Source organism: Hippopotamus amphibius, chromosome 17, assembly GCF_030028045.1.
Source record: "Hippopotamus amphibius kiboko isolate mHipAmp2 chromosome 17, mHipAmp2.hap2, whole genome shotgun sequence".
NCBI classification, from domain to species: Eukaryota; Metazoa; Chordata; class Mammalia; order Artiodactyla; family Hippopotamidae; genus Hippopotamus; species Hippopotamus amphibius.
Genome location: NC_080202.1, coordinates 2924350 through 2951832, shown reverse-complemented (window position 1 = coordinate 2951832; position 27483 = coordinate 2924350). Strand labels below are relative to the sequence as shown.

The following is a 27483-nucleotide window of genomic DNA, read 5'->3' as shown; positions in this document are numbered from 1 at the left end:
AAACAAAGATAAATACTCGGGGGAAAGAGGCAAATAACAAGGATGAGGAATTGACGGAAGAAATTCAAGGGCCCCGTGAGCAATGCTCTACATCACTTATTTTCCAAAGATGAGATGCGAAAGCAATAGGACCACCTTTATACGATGGTAAAGAAAGATGATACAGGGTTATTGAGATGCAGAAAGACAGGCCCTCTCACAGGCTGGTGGTGGGAGTGCTGAGTAGCAAAGTTTCAGGAGGTCAGCTTGACAAAACATTGTAAGAGCCTTTTTCAATGTGTGCCTGACTTCTGAGCTAATGATTCTGTATCTAGGAATTTACGGAAAATATTAAAGATGTTTGCACACATTTCACTAACAAGATTAAATCATGGCTACCCTGTGAAAAAGAAGAGTCGGGCACAACAAAAGCATCCAAGGATGAGGAATTGGTCATAGAATATTTTAGAACCTCAAGACAATGGAATATTAAAAAGCCACTAAAATGAAGTTGTGGAAAGGGATTAAACGACGTGGAAAGAGTATACGTTCTCAGCTGGAAGAAGCATAAATGAGGTGAGCAAGGCCCTGGAAATGGTGTCAGCACATAGTAAGTGCTTCGTAAGCACTGCTTTATTCGGGATTCCATTTTTGAAAGGAAAGTGAGCACACAAACACAGAAATGAAATATTTGTCTATCAAAGTGTCTAGTCAGTTTATAAGTATGGACGATGTTTATTTTCTTCTTCTGCTTATCTGTGTTGTCTCCTTTTTATCAAAGTGTAGTTGACTTACAATATTATATTAGTTTCCGGTGGATAGCATGGTGAGTAAATATTTTTATAGATTATACACCCCTTAAAGTTATTACAACATGATAGCTATATTCCCCTGGGCTTACTTATTTTATACAGGGCAGTTTTCACCTCTTAACCCCCCCTCCCGCCCCTCCCCCCTTCCCTCTCCCCAATTGTAACCACTAGTTTGTCCTCTGTATCTGTGAGTCTGTTTCTGTTCTGTTACATTCATTTGTTGTTTTATTTTTTAATTTCGCATATAAGTGATAACATAGTGAAACAAGTCAGACATAGAAAGGCAAATACTCTGTTATCCCTTGGCTGTATTTTCTGACATTTCCACCAGGGGTATTTATCGTTTTAACAGATACAAAGGCAAGGTTTTGAAAAATGATGCTGTGTCTTAACAGCTAATGACATGGAAACCCATTTATAGTATTTGAATAAGGAAAAGGACATTACAAATCAGCAGTGTGGCCCCAAATATGTTATTAATTATGGATTTAAATAAAAGCATCACATATTATGTTTGTAAATAAATATAAACATTGCATATTACCTATATATGTAAATAAATTTTATATACACATATATCATCATAGAAAAAGGATTGGAAGCATATATATATATATATATATACATATATATATATATATACACATACAATAAAATGCTGACAAACTTCAGTGATTATTTCTGGGTGTTGTGACAATAAGTAATTCTCAGGAGTTCTGTATGTGTATGTGTTTTCCCTATTTTCCAAAACAGATATCAGCAAATGTTTTTCATTTGTAATAAAGAAGTTATTTAAAAAAAAACAAATAATCCCTGAGATAAGGCAGGACCTCCGAGAATGTGACAATGTCCCATTTTCCCACCCACCCAGTGTCAACGCCTTTTTGTCACCCTGGACCCTCAGCGCTCACCCACCTGTGAGTTGGCGCGTTCTGTGGATTTGTGGGAACGTGTTTCGTGTTCTCCCCTCTTGGTTTCCACGGCCATCTCTCCAACTCCAACTTCCCTTTCCCAGTCGCTGCTTTCACAAGGCACAAGACCGTGCGCCTGCACAGAGCTGTTTATCACTCCCCCAACCCTTGAACCTGGGGTTGAGGCCTCTCCCCCCACCCCGCCCACCTTTCCAGGTGTCTCACCCATCCTATTTCTTCATACAACCTACCTTATGAATCACAGTCTACTGGTCTACTTACTATCACCCTCTATGTTTCCACGTTCCATTTTGCTCAAACTGCCCCAATCGCCACCTTTCCAGAGGCCTCTCCCCTTCCCTCCCAGCTTCCTTTGAAGCAGAGCTCAAATCCCACCTGCTGAGATTCCGGCCCCCGCGACCTCAGAGAAAATACATTTCTCCTTCCCAGCGCATTCATGTTACACGCAGAATAGCCAAGAATAATACAAACAAGCTTTTTTTTTTTTTATCATGTCCATTACATTGATTGTATTTCTCTAGCCCAAAAACCTAGTAAATCGTAGAGAATGAAGGTTTGGACGCAAAGGGTTTTCCACGACAGGACGCTGGTACGTGTCTATAAAGACGATGCTTTAATAAGTGAATGAGTGACTAGATCAGCCCCCGTGTGAGTGCGCGCGCAGCGGCCCGGCTGCGCCTGTTCTGGGAGCATCACGCCGGGACCCGGGGAGGTGGGGGGGCCCTAGCAGAAGCCCACCAGCCGCAGGGTGCTGGGGAAGCTCCTGCGCATGCCCATGCACTTCTCCTGGTCGATGTACAGGGAGTTGGCTTTGACTGCCAGGTCGTGCTCCAGGGTGGCCTTGGTGTGGACCAGCGACTGCAGGGTGTCCTCCGCGTCCCTCAGGCGCTGCTGCAGGGTCTGGATGGTGTCGTCCACCTCGTACACCTCGTTAACCAGGCTGCGTGGGGAAGAGGCACTGGTTAGGCCAGCAGAAGCCGCGCTGGTCACCGGCCCCGCCAGCGGCGAGCGTGCTTGGTGAATCCCCACCAGTCACACCCACCTCAGAACGACTTCACGGTACCTGCGCGCGGTTGCATCAGAGCAGCACCGCTCCCGTGCTCTGCGCCCGGAATCCGAGAGGCGCACCAAGCGTGTTTGAGGGACACCAGCAAGTTTTCACACACGCATTGCACGTGCACACGTATATTAAACACGATATTTTTAAAAAGAGGGCAAACTTTTATAAACATCTGATTTTTTTTTTTTAAATAGTAAAGATGGCAAAAACTGAAACAGCTCAATTTTCATACATTTACTGTATCACTGAAAGTTGTTTATATAGTTAGGCAGAGGGGGACACCCAACTTTTATTCAGTGGCTAGAATTCAGCCCAACCTGTTAATTATCGGACGAGGGGTTAGCTAATGGGGCGTTTCTCCAGTTATAATGCCCCCCCCAGCAATGCCCCAAAGTAAATACTGAAATGTCAAAAACCTAATAGAAGGTGAAAATAATGCGTGAAATCAGCTACGTAAACCTATGTAAACCATGAAACAAGTTTCAGTTCTGATTGTGTTGGTGACGAAAAACATGACACAATTTTCATTAAGAAAGAAAGGGGAAAAGGCATGATTTCAGATTAAAAACACCTAGCATCTCCTGCTCAAATTATTTTAATTGATAGGTTTTCATTTTCATTTCTTTGATTATTAGTGAACCTTTCTTAAATGTCTGTTGGGCATTCTGCATTTCTTCTGTGAATTGCCTCTCTTTGTCTTTTGCTCATTTTCCCACTGGGGTATTACTAATTATCTTAAGTTTTTGCAAAGAGATCTTTGTTTTAGGTATTAAAAAAAATTTTTTTTTGTCTGTTAAGCTTGCAGCAAATGTTTTCCCTAATTTGTCTTTGCCTTTTAATTTAGTTTATGATATTTTTGTTTCAATTTTTAGTAAGCTAAGTCTTTCTCTCTTTTTCCTTGTGATTTCTCCTATTGTGCTTATATTTAGAAACTCTTTCTCTTCCGGAAGAGAAATTAAGCAACGACTCCTTTTTACCCTCTGATTTGGCCAGTGCTATCCAAAGGATATGACCACATGGTCAATCAAGAGAAAGAATAGACAGCAGGTTATAAAAAGACAGTAATATTGATAATAACAATTTACTTCTTGACTACCTTACTATATATATATATATATAATTCTCTCTCATGCGCTCTCTCTCTCTATATATATATATATAGTGGGTTGAAAACACCAACTCCAAATTCATCGAATTTTTAGCAGTGATTCAAAGCTAAAATTTTCTTTACTTGGGGGTTCATTTATCAGCAGACTGGGGTGGGGTGCATGAAATTAATGAAAATGTACCATAATATAAAGAGGGCAGAAACAACGAAAAGGGATGTGGATGCCGCTAGAGACAGAAAAGGATTTTATGATCACAGAAAAATATTCAGACCATGTTTAAATCATTATACCAAGACCATTTTATATCTGCAGGGAACACTGCCACTGGAAAACAAATGCGAGAGGTCATCAAGCCCAGCTTCCTTGTTTTACAGACGAGGAAACAGAGCCCCAGGAGCGGAGGCCTGGGAAGGCGGCCTCAGCTTCCCAGATAATACACAGGGCACCCAGGTAAATTTGAATTTCAGATAAACATGGATGCTTTTAGTACAAGTATTTTTTTCATTGTGGCAAAATACACACAACATAAAATTCACCATCGGAACAATTTTTAAGTGTGCAGTTCAGTGGCGTTACACGCATTCACCCTGTTGTACAACCATCACCACCCTGCACCCGCAGGCCTCTTTCCGTCTTGCAAAATGGAAACTCTGTCCCCATTCAACACTAACCCCTATTCCCCACCCCCCACCCCCACCCCCGCCTCCATCCCCCAGCAACCACCGTTCTTCTTTCTGTCTCTATGAATCTGACCACCATAGGTACCTCATGCAAGTGGAATCATGCAGTATTTGTCCTTCCGTGACTGGTTTATTTCACTCAGCACAATGTCCTCAAGGTTCATCCATGTGGTAGCAGGTGTCAGAATTTCCTTTCTTTTTAAGGGTAATATTCATGGCAAGTATTTTTACTTAGCCTAAGTATTTTTCATATAAGTATGCCTTGCAATATTGGGGGTATACTAATACTAAGAAATTATTCATCGTTTATCTGAAATTCAAATTTAAGTGACCGTAAATTTGCAAAATCTAGCAACCCCACCACAAGAACCAATACAGCTCCAGACCCAAAATGAGCTCTCGCAGAATGTTCATTTAAGATGGCACCAAAGCAGCAATCTTTCTACTCAGAACCCTCTGCACCCTCCTTTTTGTAAAGGACAAATGGTAAACATATTTAAGGAGATGCACCAAATCAGCAGCTGTTGGTTGAGGTGGGGGGTGGGGGGGCGGGGGGGAGAGGAGAGGGCTTTGGTCTGAGGTCGGTAAACACAACCCCTGAGAACTAAGCTAAAAGCATATTTTGTTGTCGTTGTTTAGGTCAAGTTGGATTTTAAAAGTAAGTCTCTTTTTTGAAGATCCCAGGGTATACAATCCCACTAGCCAAGAAAGAGTTCTCCAGAGAGGCTGCAGGACACGGCTGCTGATGGGTTTACAAGGGCAGGTTATTTATAACCACCAGCCTGCTTCTCGTCTCCCGTCCTTCCCTGAGCTGTATCCCCCCGCTTCAAAAGGGACCCTGAACCCAAAGGTAGGGACGGAGCCTGGAGATACGTCTTTACTCCTCACAGCCAAATGTGGGTTGGGTAGAAAATACATCTTTGAGGGATCTTCTGAAAAAGGACGCATTAAAATATCAATTTTTTAAAAGGAATTCAAGACACTTAGCCTGCAGGCAGCTATCATCCTTGTGTTCCCATGGCTGCAAGAAGGCAGCTCAGAGACACGACAACCCCCTCAACTTTCACCGTTAGAAATAGGTTTCTCATCCTCCTCCAAGGCCACATTCCACTCTCAGCTTCCTTACCCTCAGCAGATGGCTGGGAGCTGTTCTGCTGAAACCACTCATTTGGGGGGAAATTACAGAACTGAAAAACAGTTTGCATTCAAATACAAATAAAACTACCATCGTTTGAAAAAATATGTACCAAGATTAAGTAAAGCAGAGCCTAGTCCGGCATGCCACCAAGGATGCCACCAAGGATGCCACCAAGGATGCCACTAAGGATGCCACCAAGGATGCCAAGAATATTTAGGATTGCTCTTGAAAGAACCTGTTTAGAAAAACTTCAAATGCAAAGCAAAGTCTTGAAATGAAAACAGCACTTTTTCTCTGTCCTCGCTCCCCTGAGTTTATGATCCTTATGTTTTCCTCATCCAGACAGCCAAAGGGTTGCTTTCAGAATGATCGGCCACACAAGAAAAATAATCCCCTCCCTCAGTAATAATCCTGAATTCCACTGCTGTCCCTCTAGGACCGTACTTTTGGCAACAATATTTTAACAAGAAATCTTGATGGAAACAAAAGTAGGTTCTGTCCTGAAGTCAGTAAAGGAGCAGGGGAAACAGACACACTGCAGGGTCGACGGGAAGTAAAGGAAGAGTCGTGAAGGGGGAGAAGAGAGGAAAAAAATCACACAGCTTCTCAGAAGCCGCTGTGCACGCCTCGCTGTCTGATACCTGCAAAGTCACATTCAACCACCACTCAAAACCCTTCTAAAAAGCAGCCCTGCGGTGGTGTGGTGGCAGCCTGAACCATTTCTCTCTTCCCACCTCTGCTTTTGATGACTCTGCAGAAATTTTCGGACACGAAACTTCAGCTCAGCTTTTCCTAACAATATTTGCATAAAACCTCAATTCGTGATCTAATGCAACTGGCCGAATGGGTGTGAGCCCACTACCAGGTTCCTGTAATAAACAGACACTTCAGACTGGCTGCCTCCCCGGAGTGGGGGGCCACTGCCCCTCAGTGATGGGCTGTGTGTGATTAGAGGTGCTGTGGAATCCACTTTGGGGAACATGTGGCCTGGGGGGCCTCCTTCACAGCGATGGCCCGGAGGACAGCTCCACTAGGAGACATGCAGCTACTGCGGGAGACGGAGGCCATTCGCATCTATTCCAGAGCACACCTCTCAGCATCCAACACAGACGACACGCACGCTGTCCATGCAGGGTGTCTTGCAGTGACGTCTCCTCTGTGACCCTCCGTCTCCTCTGTGACCCTCCGTCTCCTCCTCTGTGAGAGTGAGATGAGGATACAGCACCTGCTTTGTGACCCATCCCATGTGGGCATTGAGAAGCCAGAGGAGCTCAGGCACAGGACAGGGGGTTGCCAAAGGCCCCACACGATGAAGCTCGGCAGGGAGACGGGCGCCGATTCTAACCGTGTCTCCCCTTCTGCCCAGCAGGTGCCAGCTGGGCCACGTCACTCTGCCCACCTCTGCCTCCGTTTCCTTATTTGTAAAGTGAAGATGATGCATAAGGTGCAGTGTGCAGGACAGCGCCCGGCACAGAACACGATGGATAAATGCCAGCGGCTGTCGTGCTTCTCACCGTCACCAGCCTGACCATCATCTTCAGGCTCTCGGCCTCACAAAGATCACCCTTTCCTTCCCTGCAGGGAATCCACAGTCTTACTCTCCATTTGTTCCTTGGGTGAGAGCGCGAAGTCGCTTCGTCCCTAGGATGCGAGGGAATCTGACCGTAGACCAGACAGACGACAAGGCTAGTGGTCTCTCCCGCTGCCCCAGTTCCAGTGCTGCCCCTTCGTTCCTCCAGTTGCTATAAACTTGATTTGCTTCTGCACAAAGTGCTTCAAGACCTAAGCATAGTGATGGTTAAATCCAGACAGAGGCAGACAGGCAGGTACTGAGAAATTGGAAACGAAGCCAGGACGGGGGTGGGGTTGGCCCGTTCCATACAAGCCCATCCTAAAAGGAATCTTCCAGGTTAAAATAATGAGAATAAAATACATCTAGTGTCCAGCAGATGACGTGGGGTGTCAGGTCCCTCCCGCCGTGTACACGTGGGGGACGCGTGACGAAGGCCAGCTGCTTTCAGTTTCCGCCGAGAACAGAACAAACTGAAATGAGTTGAAATGAGCCATAGGGGCTTAGGGGACCCTGAGGATGCTCTTAAGGATGAGAGCAGGAACTCATCACCCAAAGGGGCGGATGAGAGCGGCGCTGAGAGCAAACAGATAGGGTCGGGGGAGTTGGTACCCAAAGTCCCTTTTCTGACGAGTCCACACAGGGGCCAATCTTTCTGCTGCTTCTGAGACAGGGTATCGGCAAACTCCAGAGACTCCAGTGAGGTGCGAAGGAACCCAAGTCCATCTCCACCCCTGAATAAGGCTAAATGTTAAGGCTCTCCTTGTGCGTCGTGTTGATGTCATTTCCTTTTTTCTTTAATCGTGGTAAAATAGACATAGCACAAGATTCACCACCTCAGCTCTGCCGTGTACCATTCCTGGCATTACGTACATTCACAGTCTTGTGCAACCATCACCACCTTCCACCTCGAGGACTTTTTATCATCCCAAACGGAAACCCCGGGGCCACGAAACACTGAGCCCATTACTGACACTTTAAAGAGACTCCAGCACCGTGACCACCGCTGGGCCCCTCCACACCCCCATGCGCTGGCGGACACACCTTCGTAAGGAGCTCAGAGCCACAGGCAGGCTGGGGTTTCCCCAGAGGCGCCCGAGCTGACCCCGGGGATGACCCCTCCACACACCGTGACCTGCGCCTGGCCCTCCCCCCGCCCGTCCCCCTCACCGCAGCTGAGCCACGTCTCTGCAGAGCTCTGTGTTGGGCCTCCGCGTGCGCTCATCCAGCCTGGTCTGCGCCACCCTCAGGAAGGCAGACTTCTCCTTGATGGCCTTCTTAATGGACGCGATGGTCATCTCCGTCTGGAAGATCTCCTGCAGGGTCTGTGCCAGGAGAAGCAGACGCCCGAGGCTTTGGTGCCGTGCCCTGGACGGCCTGCTCCCCGACCCGCGCGTGTGGTGCTGGGCCTCCCCCTCTGGTGGGAAGGGCTCCTGCCTGCAGCCCCATTCCAGGACCCACGGTGGGAGGTGCGGCCTCTGCTCCCACCCTCTGGAAAGCTGACCGGGAGCATCTCCTCCCAGTTCAGACGGCGAGCACGTACACCACAGAAATGGGCAAATGCTCAAATCCTAGCTTGCTTTCTTCTCTTCCCCTGGATCACCAGCTATTAGATATTTACTAGTACACATTTGTATGTGGCTCTGAGGACAGGGAGATGGGAGCTTTGAGGGTCCGCACGTTCCTCCCACAGCAGTGCATCCTTGCCTCTTAATTTTCCTGCTAGCTCTCCTCACTAATCTCACAGAGATGCCTTCCTGCCAGCGGAGGATTTGCCTTGAAGCAAATCCTGATCGAGCTTTGGGGTGTCTTGCTTGCAAGGGAGGAGCACTGGCCATCTGGTAACCCTGATTTTAAATTTGTTTTTCCCTAAAGAAGGTCCCCACAGTTACATAAACCTGAATCCCTCCCTGGTTCCTCTTCCTCCTCTGACAAGGGAGCCCCTTCTTGTGTTCTGAAAACCCTTCCTTCGTCTATGACCTTGACCTCTGCACCCCCATTTCTCTACCCCCCACATCACTCTCCACTTTCCTGTGGCCTGGAGACACCCCCAGCCATCACCCTAACTCTTCTGAAACCTCATGCCTCTCCCGCCTCTCTCTCATCCAGTCCCACCCGTCACTGCCTAGCTTGTACCTTCCCAGCCTCTCAAGTTCACTGCTGCATGTGGTCAGCAATGGTCTTGCCCGCTCCCTCCCCTCCCCGCCCACCTAACCTCACGGTGGCCACTGTATTCTGTCTCTGGCCCTAGCTGCTCGGGTGAAATCACACTGTCAGAGTCAATGATGAGCCCTCGCCAGGGTCTCCCTCCCCTGGAAACCCACGCCTTGCTTATTTCTCCAGCCAACTGCTGTCCTCATCTCTGATTTTCTCTCTAACTCCTTCTCCTCCCTCCGCTGTGAGGTGCTGCCCTGGACCCCTTCTCTGCTGCCTCCTCTCTCCCTGCAGAGACCTCCTGTAGCCACACAGCTTCAGCACCTGTGAAAGCCAGGAACTCTTCCGTCTGTCAGTTAAGCCTTGCCCTCTCTTCCAAGCTTTCAGCCACCTGCTGAAAATCATCACATTGTTCCCATCACCAAGGCCACCCTCCAGGGCTCCCCGCTCCACGAGGCCACCCCCATCTCTCACCACTGGAAGTAACTGCTCCTTCCGCTAAATGAATTGAACCTTTTATGTGTAGCCCCAAAGGGTTCTTTCTGCACTTTTCTAATGGAACTTATCATTTTCTACATATGTGTCTTGTCTCACAGAAGGTGGCAGGGTCAGTGTGTCATCACATGTATACGCCCCAAAGCACCTAGCACGGCCCCTTGAACGTAGCTGTTATGAGCTGAATTCTATCCTCCCCACCCAAAAAAATTCATATGTTGAAGTCCTGACCCCAGGACCTGGGAATGTGATTGTATCTGGAGGTAGAGCCTTTAAAGAGGTAATGAAAATGAGGTCATTAGGGTTGGTCCTAATCTAATCTGACGGTGTCCTTGTGAAAAGAGGAGATTAGGAGACAGCCAGGCATGGAATGGAGACCCCACGATGCTGCTGGGAAACGGCGGCCGTCCACAAGCCCAAGAGAAAGGCCTCAGGAGAAACCAACCCTCCCGATAACCTGATCTCAGACTTCAGCCTCCAGGACCGTGAGAAAATAAATTTCTGTTGTTTAAGCCGCCTGGTCTGTAGCACTTTGTTATGGCAGCCCGAGCACACTAATACCATAGTAAATAAAAATCTGTTGAGCAAAGGGACTCCGTCATGTCAGGCTTCTATTGATAAAAGGCCTCTCGATGGCCTCTCACTGCCCACAGGACGCCTTCCCGTCCACGATGTCCGCGGTCTGGCTCCAGCTGCCTTCCCAAGCTTCTCTGTCTCTCTCAGGACGCACACCGTCAGGGCCGGCCAGACGGGTCTCTTTACAGACCTGACTCCGCCTCCAACTGGCTGCCTCCCGAGGCTCTGTTCCCGCTCCTGCCCCACCTCGGCGTCCACGCCTTCCTCCAAAGTCCCAAGACCATTTCTGTATCGGTTACGTGGCAGCCACACTCTGTAATCGTCTGTTGTTTCTCTTTGTGCAAGAGGTTTTCGTATTATGCATACCTTCTCCACAAATGTAAGCTTCCTGGAACAAAGGCTGCATTTTATCCTTCTCTCTGCCCTTCACCGAGGGTAGACGCTGTCTGACCCAACGAATGTTTGGCGCCCAAAGAAGACGCCATGAGAAGGAAAGGAAAAGCACTGCAGCCTGGGAAAACATGGTGTCCTCAACTGGATAATATCTCAGAGCAACACGGCCAACAGCCTAAGGTTCTTAACAAGAGAAACGAAACTACTCGGTATTCTGTCATAACCTGTGTGGGAAGAGAGTCTGGAAAAGCCTGGATGTGTTATAACTGAACCCCCTTGCTGAACACCTGAAACAAACACAACATTGTAAATCAACTACAGCCCAATATAAAATAAAAATAAAGAAACAAGAAGAAAAAGCTATCTGTAGCATAATCCACAGAAATAGAGTTCCAAGAGCAATACTAAACGAAGCAAGAGCTCCTTGTTTATCTCAAAACCCACAAATTCTGCCTAAATCCTTCATTTTATTATCCTGTAAAACACTATACGTAAAATACTTTAAAAAGTTCAATATCAGAAACATTTGGAACCCCCTAATAGTTTCCCGTATTTGGTTTTGTATTCCAGAAGAAAAGGGCCTGAAATAATTTAACAGAAAACATCCCTCCCATATGCTCAAATAATAAAGTCACTTCCTAGTCGCATACAGTGATTCATTAAACTTTAATAATAATATTTTTGTTTCTATTAAATACTAGGAACCTTTCATGACAGAACATTCTTTGTGTTCTCAAAACCGGTGGATTCCAATTTCATACTGACACCTGGCTACCTGGCTGAAATAAATGGTGTGCTTTATACCGGTTTTCATTTTTCTCAGTCTGTATGGCCAGGAAGTCACGTGCCTAACAGTGGAGATTTGTGGTCCCAGGACCCCCTGCTCTGTCTATCCAGGTCAGCTGCGGGGGCCCCCTGCGCGTGGCTTACCTTTGCGAGGTGAATCTGAATCTTATTTTTAGCATCTGCAGTCTCGGCAATGCGGTTGGTGAAAGCCAGGTTCACTTTGTTGAACTGATTCCACATCTCGTTGGCCGTCACCACCAGGAGGTTCTGGATGTCGTCTCTCAGTTTCGCAGAGGCAGCTCGCTCACTCTGGGAGCAAAGGATGTTGTCGTCCGTAAATTTGGCCCAGGACTCGGGCACTGAGACCCTGAAGAGAAAGGAAATCGATTCGGGCAATTGAAACAGTGATGAATCAGCCTAGACAGTCTGTAGGCAACCGCTCATCCTGAGAAGGAAAAAACCCCAAATCACTTGACCCTGGTTAACGGCATGAAGTGTAAACCTCAGAGCAAAGCTGCTTTTAAACTTTTCTTAATTGCCCCGTGTTTTACTGCTTATTCTCTATAAATCCGCAGCATAAATTACGTCCTCCGCCAGCGGGGAAGGGGGGAGATGAAGGGCATGGGTATGCCCATTCATCAGAAATGTGTCTCACCTGCCACTAAGCATCACGGAAAAATATTCAACCTCAGGACTAATCAAAGAAGGACTAATGAAAACAGCATACTAACAACCCTTTGTCAGGACAGCAAAGCGTGAAGAGAGTGATCACTTTCTGGCGAGCATGTTTAGAAAAAGATTCCCTCCTCCTGCAGGTAGGAAAGTTGAATTGGTACAGCCATGCTGGGGAGCAAATGCATATAACTCAGAAATCCCACTTTAGAAAGTGTTTCTGTTGAAATTAATTGACATATAACATGCTGTTGGTTGCAGGTGTGCAACATAAGCTCTGATTTATGGACACATGGCAAAGTGGTCACCGCAGTAAGTCTAGCTAACATCCGTCATCACAAACAGTTACAAATCTTTTCTTGAGGGAGACTTTTTGAGATCTACTGTCTTAGCAACCTTCAAATACGCAATACAGTCCTGTTAACCAGAGTCTCCATGCTGTGCTCTACATCCCCAGGACTAAAAATTCGGAATGCCTCCTGAATTTGCACGTCATCACTCTGCAAGGGTCCTGTTAACCTCTGTTTCAATCCACTTCAGACACTGATCCTAAGGAAATAACCCAAAGATGTCTATGTGAGGATATTCATTTTTAGCAACACTTATGCCAATCCCTGAAAAACCAGAAACACCTTAAAATGTCCCAAAGTCAAGAAAAAGTTGAGTGAATCATGGTACCTTTAAAAGAGTAATCCAAGGACTTCCTTGGTGGCGCAGTGGTTAAGAATCCGTCTGCCAATGCAGGGGACACGGGTTCCATCTCTGGTCTGGGAAGATCCCACATGCCGCGGAGCAACTAAGCCCGAGCACCACAACTACTGAGCCTGCGCTTTAGAGCCCACGAGCCACAACTACTGAAGTCCACGTGCTGTCACTACTGAAGCCCGAGCGCCTAGAGCCCGTGCTCCACAACAAAAGAAGGCACCACAATGAGAAGCCCAAGCGCCACAACGAAGAGTGGCTCTCATTCACCACAAGTAGAGAAAGCCCGAGCACAGCAATGAAGACCCAATGCAGCCAAATTAATTATTTTAAAAAAAGTAATCCACACAGCATGCAAACTCATGTTGCAGAAGAATATTTTCACAATGTTTTTGACATATCCTGAAATGAGAAGTCAGACAGGCTATACAAACAGTGCAGGTGTAATACCCATCCTTAAACATAGAAATCGGTATCTACGTGAGTGGAAGAATACTGGAAGGACTGAGGGTAAACTGTTAACCCTGGGCCCCTCTGCGTGGTTTCTTTGCTCAGTGGTGTAACAGGATATCAAATGAGGTGCTTACCGTCAACTAAGGTTTTCACTCAGGCCACGATGACCTACAATAACACCCTATATGTTCCATACCCTGACGTTGATAAGAGACGGCTGGGAATTCATGCTGGAAACAGAGGAGGCCCTTTATGCAGGACCAAGCGGTCAGACCCAGGGTCTGAATCTGATTCACACCTGAAGAATCTGAACCACAAAGCCGGTCCGTGCTGCTGCTCCCATTACAGGAGTGCTAGGAGAGGAGCTGCTGTGGGGTGACCGGCCCCACAGGAGAGCATCCACTTGGGAGTCCCTTCAACAGGGGGAGGGGCCATGAGTGTGGGAAGGAGCCCAGGAAAACTTTTGGGGTGATGAAAACATTCTTCAACTTGACTGTGGGCATGGTTACACAGGCAAGAAATCGGTCAAAACTCATCAAAATGTACACTTACACCAAATGCATCTTAGCATAGGTGAATGTCACATCAATCAAGCTGATTTTTTAAAGTGCTCTACGTCACTACTTTTTCAATGTTCTACATCACAATTTTTTTTTTGATATTCTACATCTCATCACCAGAGATGAGATGTGAAAGCCATAGGACTATTTTCATACGATGGGAAAGAAAGATAACACAGGGTTATCAAGATGCAGAGAGACAGGCCCTCTCATAGAGAAAAGACCATCGACACACGATCGCATCTGGGGGCCTGGCAAACAAACCATGGACAGGGCAAGTCTCACACAGGGTGGTAATAAATTATTCAACATTCAGCTGTTTTCTAGCTTGTACCCGCACCGCCACCCCACGTCCAGGGCATCCGATACACTGGTAACATTTTTTCTGTATGCTCAGCTCTGTTTTCTAGGTTTTCTGCCTCAAGCAGGTGCTGTTTTCATAGTTAGAAATATAAACAACAAATATTCTTTTACACGAGATTACAGGACGCAAGTGACGGCAGAACACGCGTGCTTACCGAGGACCTGTCCAAAGCAGGTGCGTCTTCCCTTTCCGCACCCTCCCATGACTGCCCATTTACCTCTTCGCTGCATCCTTTGGAAAGGAGAGAGGATGAATGAAATTCCGGGGAGATCGCGGAGGCGGCGCGCGCCTACTTACGTGGCATCCACCCTCTCCACTCCGCGGAAGGAGCTCACGCCAGCCGACGTGTTTCGCAGGTGGTGGCATTTATCGTCGATGCGGAAAGCTGCCTGCTTGTCACTCAGGTCCTTCTCCAGCTCGTGCTGGGAGGCCCTGTTGCCTCTAAAACACAGAGGGGAGGTGGAGCTTCAGGCTTAGGGGACAATGTCACACGAGGAAGCGTGCCTGCCCTTGCGGGTGGGGACCGCACCCTCACCCCCACCCGTGACTGCGCTCCCGGTCTCTCCTCCTTCCCACAGTGTCCAACTTCTCCACTACAAAGAGCTTCCCCTGGAGACGCCCATACGTGCGGGCGATGAGAACCCTGCCCACACTGCCCCTTCCACGGGCGGAAGATGTGTAGACGCGCAGAAGTTGGTATCTGCAGCCCTCCAGGCTGGGGCCCATCTTCCTAGCACCCAAACCGCTCCAGACGGGACACTGGTTTGGAGCAGGCTGTCCACATCTGTGCCTCCCTTTCCGTCTTTCTTTTCCTCGTCTCCGTCCTAACCTCTTTCTCCTCCATTCCTAGAGGGCAGTTCCCTGCAAAGTTACGAGGCAGTCACAGCCAGCCTCCCTCCAGCTGTAAATGACCTCCGTCTGTGGCCACGCCAGGCCTGGAGATAGAAACCGAGGGTCTAAATGAACCTCCCCAGCAGGAGTCAGTGTGCCGGAAAGAGATCAGGAACTGGCGGGCCCCAGGCTCGTGCTCCAGCAGCCACCCTCCTGGGAAGGAAGAGGCCTTGGTGAGCTCTGAGATGCACGGCGTTCCTAACCCACCAGGCACAGAGGGGACCCGGCAGGCAGCTCAGTCCCAAAGAGACGGGCCCGTGGGGCAGGTGTGGGTGACAGGTGAGGCACATGTTGACTTATGGAATAGTTCATTCCACACACAATTACAGAGTGCCTACTCTGTGCCTGTGACGCGTCACAGACAAAGCAAACGCCTCTTCCCTAGAGGAGCTTACGTCCTACAGGGAGGTGACGGCAGTCCCCACAAGCAGTAGGCAAATCCTGTGGTTTGTTAGCAGAACAATGCAGAAAACAAAGCAGGAAAAGGGGGCCAGGAGTGTGAGGGAGGATTTTACATAGGCTGGCCGGAGTAGGGCTCCTTGAGGACATGATGCTTGAGCCAAGACTTGCAGAGGGAGAGCGAGACCAGGCAGGACCCTGCTGGCCGCTGGAAGGTGTCAGATTTCCCTCTAAGTGGAATGAGAGGCCACTGACCTACAATCTTAAAGGATCATTCTAGTGCAGGGTTGACAACGAAGAGCATGGGACAGACAGACCCCATGAGAAGACCAGTGCGGTTACCCAGGTGAGACATAGCGGTGGCTTGGACCAACAGGGCGGCAGTGAAGGAGGTGAGAAGTGCTTTAAAGATGGAACCAAGAGAATGTCTAGGAAGTCGGACCTCAGTGAGAAAAAAAGAAAAGCCTAAGTTGAGTCATTGGAAGTGCAGGACGCCATCCACAGAGGGGGGCAAATCTATGGATGGGTGGGCTGGGGGAGGAGACGGAAGGACTCGCTTAATGTTGGAGTGTTTATTAAACATCCAAGCAGAGGCACCGAGTGGGTTGTTGGAGTTGGAGAGAAGGTTCTGGGCTAGAAATAAAAACTGGGGAGGCAGCGGCATCAGAGGGCATCTGACTGAGCCACGGGACCGGATGATCCTGTGTTCCCGGCGCCCACAGTGGTCTCGGCAGAGAAAAGCCACTCAGGAAAGCCTGCGTGGAACTGAACCTGCTAATTCTCTCTAGCTCGGCCTGTGCCCTTGGGGTAACCTGCCTGAGCTCTTTGTTCGGTTGTTTGTAAAGTGGAAATGAGGATGGCAGCACGCAGGTCATCGGCATTTTGTGAATTCTAAATCAGTGTCCGTGTGCAGAGGATGAAAGGAGAGCAAACTCCCTCCCTGCTGCTTCCGAGTTCAGGTTGCTGGTTTGAAACTCTGAGATGCGAAGACCTTTCTCATCTCTGGTCTGGGACCAAGATGCTCCCCTCCAAGCTTCCTCTCTTGGGCTGACACCCTTGACCTCCTCTGACCTGACCTCAGAACCTCCTTAGGAAGGTCTTCTATCCATCCACCGTCCAAGGCGGGAGAGATCTAGGCCACCATGTTGGTTTCTAATGAGAGTCCATCCTCAGCTGAGATCCAAGCTGGTCTCATTGATTCTTCCTTCATGGTTCCTCCCCAGACAAGTGGAGCTGAAAACCCCCCTCCTATCCCCTTTGCTGGACCAGGCCCAGTAACCATGTTAGGATCCCAGAGACACCATCCCAGGAAATGAGATGGGCATCTTGCTCAATGTGTATTAAAGAGCAAAGAACATGGAAGACGGGCAGCAGATTTTAGATTATGAAAAAGAAAATGAGGATTAGGAACTGGACCAGAAGAAAACAGAGCAATCATTGGAACCACATGAAACTGCTTCTGCAATTCCCAGGGAGCAGAAACCAGAAATTAATATCAGAGCTCCTATGTCTTGGGAACTAGCATGTCTTGTATTTATACCTTAAGTAAACTGTCCAGTTAACTAAGCCATGGGCAGTCGGTCATCCTTCACCAATCTTTAGCTATCCTCACCAATGTCTGAATTAAGGAGCCCTTCCAATCACGGCTTGAGAGAGATCTCAGCCATCAGAACCTCACCAACCTTCGCAGCATCAATCCTGGTGGTCAGCAGACTGAGTGAGAAGAACCACCACCTTTAGAACTACCTACTCCTTTGGCTGCAGCACACGGCACCCCTGACAACGTCAGTATAGGCAGAATCATTGTTTCCTTTGTGTGGCATATTCGCCACGACTTCTCTCCATGGCCGTCACCAAAGGAATGTTGAACAAGAGCTTTTCTACGCTGACAGCTGTTATCATTGCTTCAAACCCTCCTTTGACTATCATTCTTTGCCCCCAACCCCCACCATAAATATTAAGTACCTACTATCTACTATTGCCAAGAGAAGAAGAATTTGTGTTCTGCTAGAGAGGAGGATAGGTGAACAACTGCAAGGCCACAGGTGCAGTGAATGCAATGATATAATCACAGCACCAAGGACCACGTATCAGAGTTGCCGGGAAACCAGAGAAGGCTGAGCTTTTAAGGAGTGGAAAGTAAATATAAAAGTGTGCCACAATTCGTCGCTTTTCCAGCTGTTGGGCAGGACATGTACAAGTCAGTCTCTCATCAAAGAATAGGAGACTTTTGAGTTCAAAGAAACCTTAGCCACACTTCAATTTAGGATGGAAATCCTCTCTGAACCACTGCAAAAATTATTTCGTAAAAGTAAGTACCCCAAGTACTCATCTTAACCTCTAAATAAAAGCACGTATGTGCGTGTGGACGTGTGTCTTTGTATGAGAAGTCCTTACACAAGAAGCTAAGAGAAATCTGACTGGGAAGCACAGAAGTATCATTTCATGGTAGATCTTTAATTGTATAGAGAGGTCAAGCTCTTACGCTAGTTGGGCGATGGCCTTGTCCAAATGCAGCTTCATTCTTTCTTGACAACACAGAATAACATCAACTTCCTATTCAAGTGAGAGAAAAAAAGCCACGTTAATGTTTTGATTATTGAACATAACATTCAAATGTAACAAAACATAGATGAAGGAAAACTTTATGTTTCTGGGAAAATCATGAGATACGAGGGTGAGTCAAAAATTATCTGCACTCTGGCTGCAGAATTTACAGAAGTTTTAATATAACTGGAGTGTGGATAATTTTTGACTCATCCTCATAAAACAAGAAATTACCTGTATGCCTCCATGATATTGCTGTATTAATATTAGATGGAGCTTCACCCTTTACAGGGCTGTAGGGAAATCAGACTATGGAGCAAGTTGGGACGGGGGTAGAATTTTAGGAGTTTTCTTTATTTTTTAATCTCTGGTCTTTAACTCAGTTGATCAGTCAAATTCTGGTGATGTGCAAGGTTGAATTTAATGAATGGCTTCTTCTATACTAAGTATTCTTCCAAGAAATGCAAATCTGGGCGGGAAAAGGACAGCCTAAAAGGCAGTTGTCTCTGGCAGTGCACACGACCTCAAAAAGACCCAGTTTTTTGTTCCAAGTGGAGGCCAACCTCCACCCTGGGAGGCCAGCTCTCCCCTTGTCCTGCGTCTGCCCTGTAGCCCAGCTCCTATACGGGTATTAACAAAGCTGCACTCTCCACGCCACTCTGCTTGACCACACACGTGGCACTGTGATGCTGTCCGGATGTATACACCGTGACATGGGTTGTAGCAGAGATTTTTAAAATAAATATTTACTTCCCTCTGACATTCATATTCACATTAGAAAATCTAGGAACCCAAAACAGCACCAAGACGACATTTAAAAAGCGCCAGTAACTGTCGTGACCACTTTCTCAAGTGGAAAGTGATCATCCCATGATACTGAACGTTGAACATGAAACCTGAACGCTTTCCCATGACATAAAACGATTCTGGGATGAACAGCCTCAAAAGTATTTAGACGCCACCAAAGGGGATGCCTTTTTTCAAGGTTTTGACAAGTCCAGCCAAATTGCCCTTCAGAAAAGCTGTATTTATTGACAACCAGAAATGAATGTGAGTTTCTTCACCTCACACACTCCGTGGACGCCATGCTTGCTCTTAATCTTTGCCCACGTGACCAAACCCGCCCCCCGATAAAAGCACACTTGTTCAGATTTGCAGGTTAATAGTATGACTACGTATTTGTTCATGATTTGACTTTCTTCTTTGGTGAACCACTTGTTCGTGTGCTTGTCTACCTTTTCTGTTTATGTTTTTCTTACTTATAAACGTTCTTATATTTAAAATTCAATCCTTTCCCATTATATGTCATAAATTTAAATATACACGTGTATATATATAACCAGTTTGGCCCTTGCCTTTATGTCTTGTGGGTGGTGTTTTGATATACAGACATGATTCCTACGATGTCAAACGATCACAAGTTCCCTTCGGGTTTCTGCCTTTGTTAATTCGATTTTAAAGTCGTCCTCACGCCACTGTTAATTATTACTCAAATATATAGTCCTCTTCTTCTTTCATTGTTTAATTGGCTAACATAAAAATATTATGGCTAGAGTTTATTTCAGCGCTAACCCTCCTGCCTGACTCTTTGTAACGCTGAATGATTGGAGTAAATAAAAAACTAAATCCCCACAACACGTTATCAAGCCCCCTGGCCCTTACAGGCAGCAAGGATTTCTCACACGTTCTCACTGTAGCTTGTGCGTGTCTTTGATTTTTAGTGCTGTTCAGGCTTCATCTTTCTCTATGGCTTGGGGGGGTGTGTGTGTGTGTGTATGAGTGTGTATGAGTGTGTGTGTATGAGTGTGTGTGTGTGAGTGTGTGTGTGTATAAGTGTGTGTGTATGAGTGTGTGTGTGTGTGAGTGTGTGTGTATGAGTGTGTGTGTGTGTGTGTGTGTGTGTGTATGAGTGTGTGTGTGTGTAGTTATTTCACGGAGGTGCTGGCAAAGGATACGTGGAAACTGCTTAGAAAACATCACTTAAAACCCCAAATCCCAGTGAGCTTTTATGCTATGCATACACAATGCACAGAGAGGGAATTCCTGGAACTATTAGTGGAAAAAATTACATTTAATGAGACTTTCGCTATAAAAAAAATCCTTCAACACTAATTTTTATATTTGAGTTTAAATAATGTCATATGGTGAATGTCATGGCTGGAGGCAGAAGGCTTCGTGGGAAGAGGGGATGTCTGACAGCAAAGACTTCTGGAACTGTCCCCAACGCGAACTACGTACTAATCTGTACTCACACGCGGGGCTGGCCTGGAAGTGCCTCCGTGGACGCCCATGCAGGGCGAAGGCCTTATTCCCTCAATCGCCCGCGGGAAGAAGGTTTACAGGAAGGTGACGGGTACAGGCAAAGGGCAGAAGTGTGAGGAGAGCCCAGATGTAAGCACACCAATAGCTGCCACCTGACACCCAGGGAAGAAAACCCAAGAACCGCACCCTAGGAGCCTGGCAAGTGGCTCCCCCACTTCTGGATCCTGAACTCGGGGAGAAACAACAGGCCCCACGAATAAAAGGGTCACTCTAACTTCTCTGAATCTCTTGGAGTCTCAGTGGCCAAAACGAATACACCGTGGCTTAAGCTGGAAAGTGAGCAAGGAGTCGCATCCAGGCATCTGAAGAACCTTGAGTTAATCCCACGATTTGAGGAGGTGAAACCTTTGAGTAGCATCTTGTTCAGGTTCTCCTCTTGGGGGGAACTGTAGTCTCGGGATGGGGTGGGGGGCTGGGGGGTAGAATAGAAAGTTCACAGCCTTTGGCTTCCCCTCACCTCAAGCAAAACCCCCCTTGTGGCCTCACATTCCTGGGTCTTGGGTGGAATGGTGGTTAAAGACACGTTCCGGCATCAGACAGCCCAGCCCCAGTGCTGGCTTTGCAAATGCAGGGACCAAAGGCGAGTTATAAACTAAGGGTGATAACACCTAGTTTTCTAGGCTACGGGGTAGATCATCATGTGCCCTGCAGACGGTAAGCTCTCAATAAGGGGTAGGCCTTATAATGTGACATGGGTCATAGAGCATGACCTTGAACTTAATCCTCATACACGATGTGGGCTCCACCCTCTCCTCAGAGGAATACCGGCCAGGTCACAAGAACCCTGAGTTCTAACCGCACACGCGGATGTGTGCGGACTCTCAGCTACATCCTGAGCTGAGGATACACAATCATTTCTGGCACCTCAGTGTTAAACCCAGACCCTTCCAGCAGACTGCGGCTCTACGTATCCATGTTAACTGAGCCTTTTTAAGTTTGGGGAAAGTGGGTAAACTATCACAGTCTTAACAGATAGAATAGGCTACAGAAACCAAGCTTTAAAAATCAAACTGTACGTGCAAATGGGATCTGGGTAACGGCAAGGACCACCTATAGGAGCAGGCCCTCCATTTCTACAGACAGTGTCTTTTGGCGATGAGATTCTCAGATTCTCACTTATCCTGTCTCACTTATCCTGAGATCTGCACTCTCAGTATATGCTCTTGAGTCACTTGAAGTTGACCCATCACCCGGCCGGCTGTGAGGGGACTGTGGCCCCACCACCTGTTTAGAGGCAGAAATCCCAGAGAGGGAAGGCATTTCTTGCTACGGGTGATGAGAATCACGCCCCCAGCCATTCCTCCCATGTCGGTTCTATTCACCACTGTCTCGGCGCAGCATCCCTCTGCGATGGAGTCCAGAACCCCTGACAGCACCATCAATAGGAAGGGGGAGGCAGAAGGCATCAGGGTCCAAATAAAGACCACTTTTGGGGGGGATGCAGAATGAAAGCTTGATAGAGGATCTGGGCTAAAAAAAAAAAAAAAAAAAAACAGAGCCTGGGAAGGGTCCCAGGTACATAAAGGCTGAAATCTTTAAACATGGCTGGGGTCTTATGGGAAAGAGCCTAGGAGGTGAAGGTCAGAGAACTAAGGACGAAACCATACTGAACGGTGGAAGGTGAGAGAGAGCCTAGTGAGAGGACCAGCACCTTCGATCAGTTAGAACTCGAGGCTCCTAAATGGCAATTTGGCTGCATATCAAAAGCTCTCCAAACGCATAATGCCCTTTGACGCATCAATTCGTTTTTGAAATGTATTCTAAGGAAATAATCAGAAATACATACAGTTATCAATACTATGCACGTGTGAGGGCAGGGGCCACATTCCCATCTCTGTACCTTCCCCTCAATTTGGCCGTGAACCTAAAAATGCCCTAAAACATTGTCTTTTAAAAAATAGCACTGCCTTTCCACATCTAGAAGAATAAACATCATTGAGCATTAATCCAACCAAAAAAGCACTATTCAAGTTCATATATATAGTATAATTGGATTAGTATCATATAATTAGATTAGTGTAACTACTCTTGAAGATATGTCCGTGTGTCCTTAAGTTGGGTGATGTCTCCCTAAGTATGGTTATTAAAAAGACTGAAATACTCTAAAAGTCATAGTCATTTCTGTCTAATTGAACTTCAGGTGATTTTTATCTTTCTTTATCCTTTACTGCATTTTTCAAATTCTCTCAATAAAGATCTATTACTTTTATAACCCCTCAAAATGAATTTTTTCTAAAAAAAGTAAACAAAGCCCTACTGGATAGCACAGGGAACTATGTCCAGTATCTTGTAATACACCATAATGGAAAAGAATATGAAAAATAGTATATATGTGTATGTATGTGTATCTATATATGTATAACTGAATTGCTTTGCTATATACCAGAAACTAACACAACGTGGTAAATCAACTATACTTCAATAAAAAGATAAAATAAAATATATCTTTCCTAAATGCTATGAATATCTGATACTACAACTCCTTACTTGCGTCTTATCTTTACTGTAACATCATTTTTTGTTTCTATACATTAAACATTAAAGCACGTCAGCAACTAAGTTTCTTGTTATCAAAGGATTTGCCCCACATTTACCGTCAGCAGCTCTGTTTCCACTTCATCGTGAACTAGATCGATTCCCATCCTCTTTTCTCGATGAAATAGACATTCTCGGGCTACCTATAGATACACACAAATAATGGAAAACACTAACACAAACTGACTGAAATCAGTGACTAGCACTTCTAACAAATCGTTTCTAAAACAAGTCAATAGATGCTCCCAATACTAACTTTTCAAACCATTTTGTTGGAAATCAAACCAGAAACTCACTGTGACGACTAAGTGAATCCCTGCTGCTCGTGAAAACATAAAGAGTTTGAAAAAATTCCTAATTTGGAAAGTTGACAGAATGAAGCAGATGGCATCTACTTAATCCCCACAAGTCGGCATCGGAGAAAATTATTTGGCACTGATTCCTTCTAGAGAAATAGTTCAATAACCCAAGTCATAGTCTTCAAGATGCGATTTCCAAAAATTTTCTGCTGAGAGGCGTGACGAAGAAACAAATGATTATTGAAAGGCACCAAAGTATTTGTGTAGCCAAAAATCAAGGTGATTGCTGTTAAAGCACCATTTATTGTTTTCCTAATTACAAAAATAATATGCAAACAAAAATAATAGGCCTCATCCATTAAAGAGAAAAAATAGAAGCCAGAAACGAGTTATCCATACTCCTATGACAGTTTGTTTGTTTGTTTTTAACATAACGGGAGTTAAAGTGCCCTCATAATTTTATGTTTTTTGGGACTGATGTTAAATAGTGGACCTGAAATAGTCTTTGACACAAAGCACGTTAACGACTCCAGTGGAAAACAGCTTAGAGAGCCGACAACTACACCACGCACGAGAGGACATTACGTAAATGTTAAAATACTTTTTTCAAAGAGTACTTCATGACATGGGAGGGCTATGGTGTTAAATCTTTAAAAAGCACAAAAGAGAACCTGGATATGATGTCATTGAACAAAATCTTGAAGTGGATCTCTAAGAGAAGCCACTGCAATGAGGAGTCCGCACACCACAATGAAGAGGAGCCCCCGCTCTCAGCAACTAGAGAAAGCCCGTGTGCTGCAACGAAGACCCAATGCAGCCAATACATAAATAACATAAATAAATAAATTTATTAAAAAAAACTTTAAAAAAATAATAAAATAATATAATGTACACTTATTAGAAGATGAATTAATGGGTTGAAGTGAACTCTGATTATTTTAATGTGTATCAAGAAATTGCTTTCCAGGAAGTTTCTACTCAACCAAAGTCTACTAGCAGCAGATGAAGTGTCTGCCTTCTGCACGTTCGCCAACCCTCCACGTTACCAGTTTTCATTCTTGCAAATTTAATGAGGCAAAGATGGTTACTTCACTGACTTAGTTTGCGTTTTTGTTACTGAGTTTTAATATTTTCATCTTATATACAGTTGATCATCAGTATACCCTCTTCTGAGATGTATCTGTTCACGTGACTCTTCTAATTTTAATCAGGCTCCTCTGACACTGTGTTGATTGTAAACGTTTAAACACACAAGATATCTGGACGAAAACTGCAGAAAAGAAATTTAAATTATGCCCACACCTCATTGAAAGTGGTCATCGCTGAAAGGAGTGTCAAGGGAAGCAACTGAATCTCCTTTGGAACTTCAATGAAAGGTAAGTGGCTGTCACTTCAAGGATTCTTTAAAGTAAGTGGGGGATGGGGTGGGATGTAGAATAGACCAGGAATCCTTGAAATGAGCTGGAGCTCAGAGAAAGTACAGAAGCACTTCTGATCCCAAAGAACAATTCATGGTGAGTTCATTTAAAAGAATACCATTAGCATTCTTTCGACCTCTCTCGGGATTTCTGTGATTGTGTATCTTTGTGCGTGTTTGCGCGCTTGTGTTTAGTGGGAAGGAGGCACAATAAGACGTTACACTGTGCAGGGGTCTCCAGCAAACCCCTCAACCCGCTAGGCTCCTAGCTCCTGGATTCACTAATCTCTTCTACTACAGGTCCCATAAAAAAAGACCTGCTGAAAACACTTCTCACCTGGAAAATGAGTCACACAAACATGGAGAAAATGGTGTTAGCTCTGTCCATCCACTTACACAACGTCTCATATGATTTCTGTCATTTGCACATCTTCACATACAGGATGTCTTCTTCCAATGCTAGTGGGTGGGCTAAGGTCTGGGGGCCCATCCCACACTCAGAGGGTTAGAGGTCATTTGATCTGCACTCAGAAGCCTGGTCAGAGGCCAGCAACCAGCAACCCACTGAAAGACTGCCTCCAAGACCGCCACTGGCTTAACCTCCATCCCATTTCTCTGTTTAATCAAACTCACTCCATCTCCTAAGAAGGTCTACTTTGATCACGGCCCTGTGCGCCAAAGTGGAAACACAACATGCACACAGAGGGCATTTCATCACACAGACGAAGAAAACAGTTTATCTTTTTCCTCTCGGCCAATGTTTATGTTAATCCAGGGACAGCCATGACCAAGCAGCCTATTTAAGAGAAGGGAAGATGCCATTTTCACCATAAAATATTGTGTGTCATAAGGGTGTCGCTTTAATTAGCCTCCTTCCCGTGCAGGATTCTATTTTTTTTTTTTTTTGCCATGCCACCTGGCCACGTTCCCTGACCACAGACTGAACCCACGCCCTTGGCAGTGAAAGTGCCAAGTCCTAACCACTGGGCCACCAGAGAACTCCCGGATTCTCTCTTCTTAAATGGTTGTTCTGTATAATGTGTGAAAAATGGCAATGATTTCGTCATCTCTGAAACCCGTTACAGATGTATTGGTAGGGGCTTAGCTTCTACAGGTGAGGTGAAATAGAATTCAATAGATAAATAACCTCAGAAATTCAACGAGTGGGTTATAATCCTAAAAATGCAGCGTCCTTTTAATAAGGTCTTATATTTACCTGAAGAGGGGCCTCTGTCTCCATCAAAGCCCGCTCCAATTTTTTCTTAACGTCGGTTAGTTCATTTGTCTCTCCAATCATTGCATCCAGCTCATGGGTGATTTCAGATTTCCAAAATCCTATGTCGTTGACGCGTTCCCCCAAGTTCTGGGTGGAGTCTGCCTGTGTTTTTCGCGTTTGTTGATATTTGTCTTGAATCAAGCGAGATGTATCTACCCTTAGCTTCTCCGAATTGTGTCGGGAGGTGTTGGATTCTTGAAAGTTGGTTAAGTTGGACCTGTACCAATCATCAGGAGTGTACCTGGTGAAGTGGGTGGTTCTGTTGGAGACAAAGGGCAGCATGGCGCTCTCGGATAGCCTCTGGGATCGGGTGCAGTACGGGTCCAAGGCTGGCGAGCTGGATGCTGCTCTGTAGTAGGTGCTTGGTCTCCAAGGCAGACTCAGGCTATGGGTGAGATTGTAGTGGGGGAAGCGGTCCCTGTAGCTTGACGCCACACTACTGATGGCTGGTAGGAAGTTGGTTGGCGTTGGTCTAGGGTGGGCATAAGTGGCCGTTAAAGTAGACCCTAGAAGCTCCATGATGCTCAAACACGACTTGTAAATCTCTCCTGTTTAAAAGGCGGGGGGCGGGGGGGGGCGTAAAAATAGACAGTTACGTGAATTACTCTTTGGTGAAAACTTACAAATAAAAGGCCACACCTGACTGGCTATAAGCAGCAGTGTTGTCTAACACATTCGATATTTGTTTTAATTTGGTAACCACCTTTACTTGTGATAGCATATGTCGCTTTTTTTTTTTCTTCTCTGTCTCTAGCTTGTATTCAAATCACATTTTTGTAGATGGGCCATTTGAATTTTTGAAATGTTTTTTACATTATGAGACGTAACATTGTCCTGTCACAGATTCAAATTCAGAGCCTGAACTATGCTTTTCAACAGATTGGGGTTCAAGTCTTGCCTCTGCTGTTTACCAGCTGTGAGACCTTGTGCAAATGACTTGACCTCTCTGTGCCTCTTCTCTAAATCGGGAGTAATTCCTACTTTGATTGTTACGAGCAGTATTAGCCGCAAGGGGTTGCTTGGCGGGACTCCCGCCCCGACCCGGCCTCCACCGCGTCTTCCTAAATAAACACACAATCAGAGTAGCAACGGTGTGGCAGGTACACAAACAGGACTCAAGGAAGGACCTAGATCCCCTTTCCCCGGCAGCGTGGCACCTTGAAGCAGCTCCAGTGTACACAGACGCGCCACAGCAGCCCCTGCAGGGCGATGAGGCCTGAGTAAGATGATGCTAAGTGTTTGGAAGGCTGAGCACAGTTCTGAGCACACAGTAAACGCTCAATAAATGTTAGCTGTTAAAATTATTAGTGCAGAGGCGTATACACAATAAAAGGTAAATATACATTCTCCCCACCCGAAGTA

At 46.1% G+C, this 27483-nt stretch overlaps 1 protein-coding gene across 1 annotated transcript; it reads right to left on the bottom strand.

Annotated features, from left to right (window-relative positions):
* Positions 1 to 2446: 2446 nt before the first annotated feature.
* On the bottom strand, positions 2447 to 26640 carry TEKT3 (tektin 3). The gene is made up of 7 exons (XM_057716706.1): positions 26062 to 26640; positions 23189 to 23272; positions 18211 to 18281; positions 14733 to 14876; positions 11829 to 12051; positions 8451 to 8605; positions 2447 to 2663 (listed from the first exon to the last, which is right to left on the bottom strand). Exons 1-7 carry the CDS (start codon positions 26638 to 26640, stop codon positions 2447 to 2449), a joined length of 1473 nt encoding a protein of 490 aa, XP_057572689.1.
* Positions 26641 to 27483: the final 843 nt, after the last annotated feature.